We start from the raw sequence: 13890 nt of genomic DNA, 5'->3' as shown, positions 1-13890 counted from the left end.
GTGTTATGAATAGTAAACAAGTTACTATATTGCAATGAAGATATTAAATTTTAATGAATGTTAGTTGCTATAATTATGATAAATGGTAATACTATTACTACTAGTAGAGACTGCATAGTCTATATCCCTCATTTTAAGGGAGAAGTGGTGCAAAATTCTGGGCATACCAGTTCTTCAAAATCTTACTCATTCCTCTCACCTGATTTTTGCCATACCATTTTAGCTTGGACACTTTCTGCACTAAATTGATTTGCTCTTGTTTAAGTACTTTCCTGTTGGTGAATTCATCTGGGTAACCATACAATAGGCATTTAAAAATTTTAATACCAAATCCTTAATGCTTATATACATGTGAAATAGTGTGCGAAATAATACTTTCTGTCTAGTTATCTTAGTGAAGTTGACCCAAGATTAACAAATATAGTTGTTTCTATGATTTGAAGGCCCCAAGAATCCCCTGACCCCCAAAACCAACACTGGCCAGTGGCCTTGATGCCTGAAATCTCCTGTCTCCAGGAGACTCCTTAGGAGTAGATGCACTGTTACTTGGCACTGAGAACCACAGATACATTTTAAAAATAGATGAATCTATAGGCATGCAGGCTCCTTATCTAAATTTTCACAAAATGAATCCCTCCAGCAAACCCGGGTAGAAGGAAGTTAAAATAGTGTGAAGCAAATGCGTTTTCTGAGAAAGGAGGGAGATGCTGGAACTCTCTTGGCTGTCTCCCAAATTCCCCATCATTTGTCAGCCTGGGACCTTGTGTTTCACCTGGGCTGGTTTCCCCTTTCAGAGCTCAGCTCACGTACAGACAGTCACATGTTGCATTTCAAAACCAATCTACCCTGTTCTCAGTTATCTCTGAATGGAGAGAGAGAAAAAAATCAATTGTGAGGGTTTTTAGATTAGTCTTTGTTTCATTTTGCTTGTAAACACATAATCATTTTTACTTGATTTTATGACTTTGGTTTGAAGTTCTAAGCTTCCTGGATTTTTTTTTTTTTAAATAAAGGAGGCTGCAATTCTGGAGTTTTGCTATAACCTTACATCTCAGTCTGCAAAATCTTGTAAAGAGCTCTGGGATCCAATGCTGGAATAAGTCTCATATAGCAGCATTATTATCCACAGACACAGCAAGGTGCAATCTGGATGTAGTTCTTCCGCCAGTTTGCTTTTGGTGACTGTCCAATTCTTTTACAACTGCCTCTATTGTTATCTGCACTCTAATTTCTCTATTGTCCAGGGAAATGTATTTATGGGGACAGATTGATGTAGCAGATGAGAAGATACATGGACTGGATGGGAAAGTACTTTGTAAGGAAGATGATTCAAACACAACTCAGGTTGGGGTGGGAAATGGATTTTTAAAATAAATGAAATTTCAGGATGTTAATGTGATTTATTTCACTTAATGGAGCTGGTGCAGGATGGCCCAGAGGTAACAAATCCCTTGCCTGCTCAGGCTGGGCAGGATATCACGTTTCCTAGCAGTTTGTTTCCTCACCTTGAAGAGGACCCTGAGTTTGTATGAAAAAAAAAAAATCACTGATCAATCTTTGCAGAAAAGCAACTCTTGCTGCTTTATCTTCAAGAGAGGTCTATCATTCTCTGATTTTTTTTTTCTTTCCACCTTGAAGGTATCGGGTGGATGCGATAGGTAGCTTTTGGGAACATCTGATGTCCATCATATTACCAAGTGAGCCTTTAAAAGAACCTGTCATTTTGTGCCTGAACAATTAGTGTTTTATGACCTGCTGCCCAAACATATTTTCAAATTACACTCACACCTTTGTGTGGTTTTTCAAAGAGGAGCCTTATTTCCCCCAGTACAACAGGGGCTTCTACGTCGTGTGACTATCTGAACCTGTTATTCTGTCTCCAGAGCTCTGGTACCCTCACCTGCCCTTGCTCTGGAATGGCAGCTCCACCAGGAGAAATGAATGGTTCAGTCCCAGGTCTCGAGGTACTTGAAGGCCTCAGAGAGGCTTATTCTTTACATGAAGGTTTACAAATGGGTCCCTACATATTCCACCCAGAAAGAGAAAGTTACATCTCCTGTGTCATCAGCTTGCACCTTGAAAGCCACCATAGGTGAAGGGGCACCATCTCTGAAATAATGAAGTCAGTAGGGAAAAAGAATTTGCCTTGTCAAAATTGGATCCACACCTACCTTTGGGGAGCATATTCGTTCCATTAAACTGGATATGCCTAATCTGGGGAAACCGAGGCAGCAATATAAACCAAAGTGCCTAAGGATGGGGAGAGTAGGTAAGAATTATCCAGTTAAACAGCCTCCCTCGTCTCGCCTCCTCCACACTTCGCCCACCTGGAGGCCAGCCAGTTGTCCTGCACTGCCCACACTTGCCAGTACATTAGAGTCGATTATTTGTCTCCTTTTGTCAGCATTGAAATGAGGAGCCAGGCTCTGCCAAGGTGGCTCCACTGAGCGGGGCAATGATTTATAGATTAATTATTTTAAGGAACAAGGCAGCACAGCATGATGTAGTGGAAAGAGTGCTGCGCTAGGCGAAGACCTGCATTTTCGTGCTGGCTCTGATCCTTAATAGCTGTTTGACTTTGGGCAAATCACTTAACCTCTCTGGGCCTTAGTCTCCTTATTTGTAAATTGGGAATAACAACAATTGATGGTTGTGATGATCAAATAAAACCCTGACTGTGAAAGTATTTTGTTAACTGTTAAGGCACTAAACATACATAAAGAGTTGTTATTGTTGTTAGATTTCTAGGCACATGTACAGTAACACCACTTAGCCAATGAAGGGCTCCATTCGCCAGTGCCAGGACTTTTGGAAAGACCCTAGAAGTCACAGAGGAGAGGATTCTGAATTTGTTGCCCTTATAAGTGGTTGCACCAATTTGCTCTACTCTACCACAGGGTGGGAAATGGGTCAATTATAAATAGTATTAACTAAATAACACTTCACTCTACTCATGAACACTAAAGAGCCCCCAAATGTTTTTATGACCATTAGCTTCTCAATATTAAGAACAATTTGGGATATGAAGTATAAATTACAGTTTACAGTCTCTCTCCATTATCTGTGCATATGGAAGGGAGAAAATAGGGTGGGTCATCATAGAAAGTGGAGGATCCCAAAGTCACACAGCATAGGATGGGTTATCCTAAAGAATGAAAGGGTTATCACAAGGAATGGAAAATTCCAAGGGTTATACTAGGAATATGTTATCCCAAAGAATGGAAAATCCCAAAGACATGTAGTGTATGATATGGTTCATTATGTTTTATTCAGGCTGCAAGCTGGGGGAAGTACTAAGAGACCATTTTTTGATATAATTTTCCTGGGTGAATCCATGAGGTGGATAAACCATATGTAGATAATTCTGACTTTCCTCTGGTATGATATCTTCATTTCACAGTTGAAGAAAATAAAGGAATTTCTTAAGCCAGTTGTAAAACTTTCCCATCTAGGGTTCTACCCAGGAGATCCTATTTCTAGAAGAACTCTGATAGAAACCCTCATTGCTCACACACAGAGAGGTCTGACTGTTTGGACTGGTTTCACCTCTCAGTTCAGTGGCATATCTAGTAAATATTCTAGTAGAGACTGCTCAACCGAATGAAAACAGAAAAATTGACTTGCGCAGGTAGACAACTTTAGTGGCTGTTACAAAAAACACCCACGGAAGTCTATGTCTTTGTGTCACCAACAGAACTGACTGGCAAGTGAGCGCTGGTGTAGATCACTCTGTCTGTACCAAGCCATGGGACTAGTTTGACTTCTCGCTGGAATTGGGTGGTGGTTTGGCATTGCATTTCCACAGCCTAGAGGCTACCATATATTTCCTGTGAGTGAAGAAAATGCAAGCATTCCAGGTGTCCCAGGAGTGATGCAGGTGCTCAAAGCAGCCCTGGCCTCGATTGTGAGGCCAGGCATCCTCAGGCTGGTCGTTGCTCTGAGCTGATAGTGAATATTACTATATTTGGAAGGTTGGTCACGTCATCCTAACATTGGTTCATGTTTAAGAAGGCTGCAGAAAGGCAATTCTGACTGAGAGATTTCTGGTTAACTGTGGTGAACTGGTCAGTTTCCATCTTTCACTTCCCATGGGCAGCTCTCTCTGGGCACTTGAGCCCAATCTGAGTACCCGCCGGCCCTTAATATGTATATTCATGGTGATGATATCATTCACTGATTTCTCCTTTCATCTTGCCTTTGTCCAAATGTTGCCTTATGTCTCACACATCCTTCTCTGGGTGCCTGCCTGGTCTTCCCAAATAGATTACTGATTAGCCTAAAGCAGGAATCTGGGGCAGCTTGGTGGACCTGATTACCATCTCCAGGCCATGTGAGGGAGTCTGGGGGGCCTCCCGACTAAACACATTTCTCGATCCAGACATTCTTGGTGCCTGAAATTGCTACTATTAGAGCACTTTAGCTGGCTAATGACAAAGAAAGCTCCTATTAGAATGTTCATTTAAGGATACTGAACCATTATCAGCCATTAGTGCCCTCTCTTGAATTAGTGTATCATATAAGCTAGTCAGTCACCTAGAAAAGCTGTGGAGAAATGGAACTTCCGATTAGGGAGGCTTGCAGTTCTCAAAAATAAAACACCAGTTCTACAGCGATTGTCAGGTCAAGACTTACCCTCAGCCTCCTTTCAAAAGCTGAAATGTTGCCTTTGTTCTGCTCCCTCCGCTGCCTCCACTCGATGAGGTTGGCGTTGTGCTCTCCGGGCAGTGAGATGTTGCACTTGCCCAGGGTGGGGTTGACTGCCCCGGCCAGGATGTGGGGCTCTGAGCTGAGGCTGATCTCCATCCCGCTGGCAAAGGTGACTCGCAAGGAGCCGTCCGGACTCACCCGATAGGTACTTTGGGTATTTTCTGCAGACAGAGGAGCAAAGGAGGAAGAGGGGGAAGAAAGGGAAGCGCAGAAGCAGAGGAGAGACAAATTTAGCTTTAGGGGGCAAGTTTGGGAAAGGATGAGCAGTGGGGCGCCGTGGGCCTAACTGCCTTCTGGGCTCGACCACCAGTCTGACAGCTCTGTGTGCTCTCTGTCCATTTGGGTCTTGTTATTTTCACAGCTGGGCTATCTTGTTTCTTGGATAAAAGACTCCTGTGTAACACTGCAGGCTGTTTTTGTTTTGAAACAAGTTCTCATTTGTAAACAATTCCCTCACAAACTCTCTCTCTGACTTGGTGGATTGGCCTGCTCCCTTTGACATGCTGGGAGCTACAATGAGAAAAGTATGAAGTCAAACTCAGCATCCTCACCACCTTGGGGACACCAGCACAGCTGCTGGATCCCACAAAGTGATATACACTGACAAAGGTTGCCACTGATCCTTCTAGAGTAGATCTGAAGGTTGGAAAGTTCTGTGCCTGGCCCCACAGCCTGACAACAGAACAAGTCCTTAATGACCGGGCAGAGGGAAAACAATTTCTCTGTGTCTACTTCCTTCAGAATCCATGACATTCCTTCCAAATCCATCTCCCTACCTCCTTTCCTTCCTTCTTTTCCTTCCATTCTCTCTTACATTTCTCTCTTTGAATAGAATGAGCTTCTCATTCATTCATTTCCCTTATATTCCTGCTCAGTGCATATCCTCATTCATTCTTCCAATTCCCCCACGTCAGCATCATTCTAGAATGCTAATCTCAGACGGGGTGCAGACTTCATTTCTTTCATAATAAAACCCAATCAGAGCTTAAAGTGCTTCACAAACAGCTGGGTGTTGGGAATGACTTGATGGGAGAGCAGATTTGGCAGGGGTTTCACCTCATAACTCCCACGGGGATGTTGCTACATGAACTTTGTGGAAGGTGTGACTTTGTCTGGGGTTCAGCCTCCATAGCTGAACTGTAGGGAGAAGAAGCCATCTTCTCAGTCAGAAGTGAATTCTATTTACTAATGGTGTGCAGAGGGTTGGCGGTAGAAGTTAAGAGAGGTGCTACTAGAGTCAGGCAGAGTTGGACATTTTCTTACCTTGTTTTAAAATATATATAGTGCTAGTTGCCGTCAAATTGGTTGACATGAGGACGTTCTCGCGGTTAGAGGTATCTAGCTCCACTTTTGTCAGCTTCTCCAGGTCACTGTGGAAACTGCTAACCTCTCCAGTGGGAAATGTTGCATTGGTCAGATGTCCCTCCGGGTCATACCTGAGGAATATAACCAATCCCAACTTTGAAGTCTCCCAGTGATAACAGGCCTTTGCAAAATAAAAATCACCTGGCAGCTAATATAGTTTAACTTTGAGTGATAACAAGTATTATTAACCTTGTTCAAGAAGAAGAAAAAGGTCAGAGAGATGATTAATCAAACAAAGGTATTTTTTGCCGCTTCTGAATTCTTGATGACTTCCTTGAGCTGTGCTGTTTTACAGGAAAAATATATCTGGCAATGAATCACCAGGGTGGAAAACTGATTTATGAATCATGTCCCGCTGTGTGCAATGTTGCAGGGAAGCCTCCGTGTGCAATTTGGGTCGATCCTATTAGATGCGATGGACAACAAGAACCAGCAGAGGGTGCTGTTGGCAAACAAAAAGGAGGCACAAATTCCCCTACAACCCAAGCCTGAGAAGGCCAATAAACGAATTTAGCATTGTGATAGGAAAATTACATTTGCTGCTGTTTAAGTTGCCAAATTTGAAATGAATGAATCATTCTTCCAACAAAATGAACAAGCACAGAAGATAATGGAAACATGTTCATTAAAACATTCTGGAGCCTCCTGATCTCAGTGTCACTTAATTTTTTTATCTTTTTATAGTATAGTACATAATGTGTTGTAATTTGCCTATATGAGTAAGAGACAAAAAATAATTACCTGGGATAATAGGCAATAACCTATATCTAGAAATATAGCCTAGTGAGTTTACTTTTTTAAAAAAAATCAGAATTATTGGCAATCTCACTGTCCTCCAAATGGAAACTGCTTCCCTGAAGGCTTTTGATGTGGAGCTGTTCTTTTATTGCCAATAGAACCATGAAAAATAAACACTTCATTAAAACTAAAGACACGCACTTGGAAACCCACTACTGTTTTCTTTTCAAGTTGCAAATTACAAAATATTTAAGTACTTTTATTTGCTTTAAAAATGTTAAACAATTATATTCTTTTTACCCAAAGTGAGCAGGACACAGCCTGGACACAGTGGTGGAGTCTGGCCCTATTGCCTCCTCCCCACCAAATTATGCAAAATGGCCTAGTGATTCAGTGTTAAGCCACTAGGTTTTAAAACTCAGCCTGGATAGGTGCTGAAATTTTAAAACTTAGACCAGCTGTTTGGTAGGCTTGGGAAAAGGGGCTCAACATTATTTTATAGGTCAAAACTGAACTTGAAGCTACACACCATGCCATCTCAAGTTCAGGTCTGTGGGTACACGAGTGCGCACGTGCACACACCCTATCAGTTAACAGCCATGCATGCAAATAAAAATAATCAAATAGGTCATTTGACATTGGAGATATGCCAAGCCCTAGTTGTTTAATTGGATATACCCTTTGATTAAATGAATTCCAGTCAAAATAATGGTTATTGGCATGTTGGTACTATGCTAGTAAAGCCTCATTATCAAGGAAAGGCCGAAGGGTGCTGTTTGGGCTTGGGGTTAATGGCAAAACCCTCCCTCCTGCTCAGCCTATTTGCCCATGGTCTGCTCTGGGGGCTCTGTGGCTGTAAAAAGCAGGCCTCTATGAGAAAGGGGCATGGAAGGGCTTGAAAGCCTAACAGAACCCTGACTTTGTCTGCCTGGCATTCCTTCCAGGAGAGGAAAATGATGTCCAGCTTTGACTCTCCCAAGGTACCAACCTGCTCTTCCCCAGAGGGCGGAGTTTCCAGGCCGCACAGACAAAGCTGCTGCAGGCTTCCCTCGTGTCGGAAACTGTGGCCCCACAGCCTGGACTAGGCTGGCCGTTCCTCTCTGTTTCACATCCATCCAGCAACTCTCCCTCATCACTTTCCCTTTCCTGATTTCTAAAGGGTTTCCTCAGCACTTGGCGGGGCCACTCCTTATTATTCCTCAGGCAAATCTGACCTAAAATGCTATGCATGCAGGTTCCCAACGGGCTTTTCAGCTTGGGGCAGCTTCCTTCTTTCCCAGTCACACAGCCCCTTGTTTTGAAGCAAGATTTCATCAAACCATGATGGCAGTGGCTGTGCCCACTCTCAGGGCAAGATGACAAGATCAGATGCCAACTGAGCCATCCCTGAGCCGAGGTACAAGGCTCAAAAATCCCAACGAGCCTTAGCAATGGCCTGTGGTGTTATTATCCGGATAGATCTAGCTGGGAGGCTGCTGCCAGGTCCTCTTCGGGTGAGAGAGTCTGCAGTGTGGGGATAAGGTAGAATTTCCCGTAGTCCTGCCCAGGCACTAGATGGCTAGAGAGTTATATTGCCCGATTTCCTTTCTGTGGCGGGATAAGCCTCTTGATTTGAAAGTGTGCATTTGCCTCTCATAAACAAAGCACTCTACCTTGAAGGTGTTATGCCAAGTGAATTAGACAAATACTGCATGATCTCACTTATATATCAGATCTGGAAAAAACCCAAATGAAAAAACCCAAACACACCAAACTCATAGAAAAAGAGATCAGATTTGTGGTTAACCAGAGGTGGGGGTGGGTGGAGGAATGGGACAGAAATGGTCTAGAAGAAACTTCCAGTGATAAGATAAATCAGTACTGGGGATGGAATGGCATGACAGTAGTTAACACCGCTAAATGACAGATATGAAAGTTGCTAAGTTCCAGCCTCCAGACTGGAACATTTGTTGTTTAAGTCACCCAGTCTGTGGTAAAACAAAAAAACAAAAAAACAAAAAAACAAAAAAACAAAAAAAGAAAAAAGAAAAAAGAAAAGAAAAGAAAAAGAAAGTTGCTAAGAAAGCAAATTCTAAAAGTCCTCAAGGAAAAAAATATTTTTCTTCTTTTTTTGGGTAACTACGTGAGATGATGGATGTTCACTAAACTTACTGTAGTCATCATTTTGCAGTATATATAAGTCAAGTCATTATGCCGTATGCCTTAAACTTACATAGTGCTGTATGTCAATTGTATCTCAATAAAACTGAAGGGAAAAAACCAAAAAAACAAAGCACTCTAACAACCCCAACTCTGCTAGTCACAGTCAAAGCAATCGCATCCGGTGGTATCTGCAGTGCAGTGCCTCTCCCGTGCTCAGTCATTTACATGGCCCTTGGTCAAAACCTACAGGCCCACCTCTCTTCTAGGGGGTCATTTCCAAAGGGAAAGCAACAGGCAGACCCCACAACTTTGGAAAGATTGCTCCAAAGTGGAAAAGAAATAATGGAAGCCTTTGATTTCCTCTGGCTTGCTTGAGGTTTGTTCCCCCCACCCCCATCACAGGGGACTGCATGTTTCCAGACTGAACGTCAAAGAAACAAGTTTAATCAAAATCTCTTATGCTGTGTGTTTCCCTTTGGTGTCTGCATCCTTTGGTGCAGAAAGCACAAGCCAATATGCTGCAACTGATCCCCTCAGGCCACAACAGGGTAGCAACTTCCTCATCCCCAGCCCTGCTCCCCTCCCCTCTCTCCACCCCAGTGGGGAGTAGCACTCGCTTAGCCAGGCCTGCAAATTCTGGTTGGTGAATTGTGTGATCAGGCACTGAGTGTTGCCTTCATGGTCATCAGCAGTGAGTTTGGTAAGAGGAGATTTGCCATCACCTTGTCCCTTCCTGTCCTGATTTTACAGAGTTCCACTGTGTGTGTGTGTGGACACACATGTCCCCACGGAGCAAAGGAAACATTTGTAAAGGAAATTCAGAATTCATTCTTGTCCTTGAGGGACATATAGTTTAGTTGGGGAGATGATATTTACACATTATTAAAAATATATTTGGTGTGATATTTTCTCGTAAGGGATAGCCTGCCCTTTCCCTTAGGGCAATTTAAGCCAGAGCTAAACCATGCAGAGTGAAAACAAAAAGCTCTACCATCTTTGCTTTTAAGAATATTGAAGATTATAGAAGGAAAATTCATTACTTATTTTTTTAAAAGGAAATAGACCCTCTTTACCCTTTCATGACAGAAACCTGACCAACTACTAAGCATTCTTTAGGAAATACTGGATTCTCTTTCCTCACCAATAGCTTCATTTGGCTTCCTATGATCCAGCTCCAAACCCATGAGGCCCTTCTATCTTCACTTGTCCTTCGTTCAGGATGGGTCTTGTGCTAGGTACTGGGGATACAGTGCCGAATGAAATTTAAAGTCTAGTAGGGTAGATGAGAGATGCCCACAAATCGCTCTGACACCAGAACATTGCCATACACTTCTGTAAATAAGGCACTGAAGCAGCCCAGAGGAGGCAGAAGTCATTTCCAGTTGGGCTGAGCAGGAGACGAGAAGGAAGAGAAGAGGTAGTATTTGAATCCTGGAAGGTAGCTGGAGCTCAATCCCTTGATAGGTAGAGATCAGGGTGGGGAGGGAGGCATTTGAAGAGAGGCACCCAGGTGGGTGGGATGGCCATCGAGGGAAGCTGGTTGCTGGAGCATAAGTTTCCTCTAGGTGGGGAGTGGGAGGTAAGGCTGGAGAGCCAAGGTGGACGCAGAGCGTGGGGAAACTGGGGTACCAGGCTCTGGAGGAAAGCATGCACTCACTAGACAAGGGAGAGGTGTAGGAAGCTCTTCAGGAGGAGAATGGTATGATTCAAGCAGCGCTTTGGAGGCAGTGAATCTTGGAAGGGGCGATATGTCAGGAGGCTAAAGCTTCAGTTTGTATAAGAGATGATGGTTACCTCTAGCCTTTATGAAGTGTATTGTGATTGCCTGTCACTGGGACTAGTCTTCCTTGAGACGCAAACTCTCCCATCTTTAGACAGAGGGCACAATGTCTCGTTTACTTCTGTATTCTCAGTGTCTGGCACAGAGCAGATTCTCACCGCATATGCTTGTTGAATGGGTGAAACAGGACCTGCCAGTGGAAGTGGAAAGGGAGGGGTGGATATGAGAGTCAGCGTGGTGAGAGGACAGAGCCATCCTCATGGTGGGGAAGCCAGGCTTAGATGACACGATGGTGTTGTGCAGTGCTACTAATCTTCCCTACCAGGTTGTCAAAGCTTGTTCTGCCAGCAGCCTCTTCCTTCCGTTCACTCCCTGTCTCTATGGTAGTTCCTTCTCCCCAGCAGGACCCACGACAGTTCTATCTGCCCATTCTTGATCCCTATCAAGGGCATAAAATAAAGCACAAGGGGAGGTGACTGAGCAAAGGTGTCGAGTCTGACTCTGGAGACCCGAAGGAACTGTTGGCAATTCCTTGTTCTTCTTGCTTAATTGAAATCCTCCGCCTGCCTGGAGGCAGGGGGCTGGACTGCATGGTGTTTTACTTCGCTCCTACTCTGGAAAGCACTGGAAATATTTTGATGTGTTCAGATTGACTATTCATTGACATAAGCAGTTCTACATGGGACTCGCATCCTCTGCCTAGGCAAATATCTCACCCAGAGACCTGGCTTGTTTACCTTGCCCCCCCACCCCCACCCCCAGCTAATCTTATTAGAGAGGACGAAGAGCCTCTCATTAGCCATCTTACATAAGACAGCCTTTATAAAACAGCCTAGAAAGGCACTCAGAGCTATCATGAGGGCTTTTCCAAGTTGTCAGCGAATGGCGTTTTTTGAGGGTGGGGGCAGGGGTGGGGAATGTGCGAACAAAGTCCTGAGGCAGAGAGAATACAGAAAAGCAGGGATCGAGAGATCATGTAAATGCACAGGCCCTTTCCAGCGGAGGGCTTCCACAAAGGTCAAGGGCCTGAGGAACTGTCAGCTCAGCCTGCACCGGCAGCAGTGACAACACTGACACTTTGGCCTCAGTCTGGGACCTTTTCAGTTGAGTGTAGGAGAAGCCTTTGCCAGGGAAATGCTTGGGAAACAAGCAAGGGCACCCTGGCTCTTCTTGCAGCCTGCAGGGCAAAGAAGGCTGGCCTGCTGTGTGGGTTGCCGGCCCCTCCCTTGGACCTCCACCAGGGCAGGGTCATGGCAATTAGGAGCCCGCCAGCTCCTCAGGCCAGAACCCCTGCCTCGGTCCGCCAGTATTCCTGCCTTGACAGTCACCTCCTGGTCAGCCATTTCTCCGTGGTCAGCTTTTCCCCTGACACTCAGGACACTTAGGGGCAGTCAAGCATCAAGTATTAATACTTGGGGTGTGCAATTTTGATCGTGGTCCAAGTCAAACAGAATTATGAAAATCAATGAACTATTTAAACAACATCACACTACACAAGACAAGCCCACATACCACCACTGAACAAGATGCATTTTAAAATCTCATCTGGATTGTGCACACTGTTCAGGGTCACCTGTGTCATTTCTCCTCTCCGTCGCTGGGGATGATCGCAAGTAGAATGGATTACTGGCTTAGCTACCTCTACGCAGCTGCCTCCATTCTGCCAAGTTTGGCTTTTGTTTCTCTTTTTCCATTGCTCATCTCAGAACAGAAATTTGATGTCCACCTTAGCAAATGATTTGTCCTCTCAGGCAACAGAAAGCAGCCTCCCTGTCACCTCAGAGCAATGCTTGAATTCCTCTAGGAGGGCCTGGTAACAGTGGCCCAGCCACCTTCTCCTGAGCCCAGCACGGCTCTCACCCTGCCTGAAAGAAAAGGTCCCAGTCTGTGTTCCCCAGCTTCAGAAGAACAAGGAAAAACTGGGCAGAGTGCTCAGAAGTGGCTAACGTGTCAGAAAATATGAGTGAAAGAAGTCAGAGCTGGTACAGAGAAGACTGTGGCGAGAATGAGTTCTGTTTTGAAGGTGGGGGAACTGCTCATTCCTCTGTGGCCAGGCCAGAAGGGACAGGGGCAGTGTCCCGCTGGGGACAGAATGCATGGATTCAGGAGGAAGAGGAACCTTCTCTTCCCCATACATGCTAATTGGTCAGGAGGGCTTCAGCAGAATCCCGGCGGCAGCTGAGAAGGCGGGAGAAGGAAAAAATGGATTCTCGGCCTCCCTTTCTGTTCCCTGGCTCTACCATACCCTTCCTGTCCTGCACTGCAGGGAAATCTCCCAGCTCCCCGGACTTCCCATGGTCACTGTTACAGCGCCCCCACTCTTGCAATTCCTCTTCCTTTTCCTGGAAGGCAATTGGATAGTAGTGGAAAGAGAGCTAGAAGCTCAAAGACCCAGCCAACTAGCAATGCGAATGGGCAAGTTACTTGCCTACTCTGGGCCTCACTTTCCTCATTTGTAAGATAACCTCTAATGTCTCTTTGTGGACATCAGATTTCATATGAATGCCTATGTTTCCCTTCTCTTGATGCCTCCAGACTGGTTACCCAACAACAGTGGTGTAAGTTGCTACCTTTTCACTTGCTGCCAGCCAAGTCCTGGTAACAGGCCGAGGCTCCACTCACTGTAAGTATCCTGCTAGCCACGTGGTGCCTGCATCACTGTGCGCCGTGGAAGCCGGGCTCACACTCTATCTGACAACATTCTCTTCTCTATCTGGCATTGTCAGTTTTGTCCTCTGTTTCAGATCATTTTCATCAGCGTACAAAGATACTGTTGTTATTTCTCTCATTTTAAAAACATCCTTCTGTTGACTCTGTTCCCCCTTTGCTCCTCGTTACAGCAAGGCACTTCAGAAGAGTTCTTTACTCCCTGTCTCCAAACTCTCTCCTCCCAGTCACCCTCTTTTTACTACCATTATTACTATTATTATTCAAACATAATTAATCTACGATAAAAGTCACCATTTAAAAGCACACAAGACACAATTCAGTGGCTTTCAGTACATTCAAAATGAGTGCCACTATCAGCACCATTTCCAGAACATTTCCATCACTCCCCAAATAGGCCCCATACTCATCAGCAGTCACTTCCCATTCACTCCTTGCCCTAGTTCTTGGCAACCACTAATCTGCTTCGTCTCTATGGATTTGCCCTTTCT

The 13890-nt window shown here is 44.6% G+C and overlaps 1 protein-coding gene across 1 annotated transcript in view; it reads right to left on the bottom strand.

Moving 5' to 3' along the window:
* The window catches only part of TENM1 (teneurin transmembrane protein 1), a 631171-nt gene that overhangs the window by 22690 nt on the left and 594591 nt on the right, over window positions 1-13890 (bottom strand). The window contains exons 26-29 of the mRNA XM_032474729.1: window positions 12978-13074; window positions 7799-8024; window positions 5971-6143; window positions 4633-4868 (exon numbers count right to left, since the gene is read on the bottom strand). Of these exons, the coding sequence (XP_032330620.1) occupies window positions 4633-4868; window positions 5971-6143; window positions 7799-8024; window positions 12978-13074 (732 nt within the window). The remainder of the gene's footprint in view (window positions 1-4632; window positions 4869-5970; window positions 6144-7798; window positions 8025-12977; window positions 13075-13890) is intronic.

The sequence above is a fragment of the Camelus ferus genome, chromosome X, assembly GCF_009834535.1.
Source record: "Camelus ferus isolate YT-003-E chromosome X, BCGSAC_Cfer_1.0, whole genome shotgun sequence".
In the NCBI taxonomy this organism is placed as follows: domain Eukaryota; kingdom Metazoa; phylum Chordata; class Mammalia; order Artiodactyla; family Camelidae; genus Camelus; species Camelus ferus.
The sequence above is the reverse complement of the archived record's forward strand: the minus strand, read 5'-3'. Positions and strand labels throughout refer to the sequence as shown.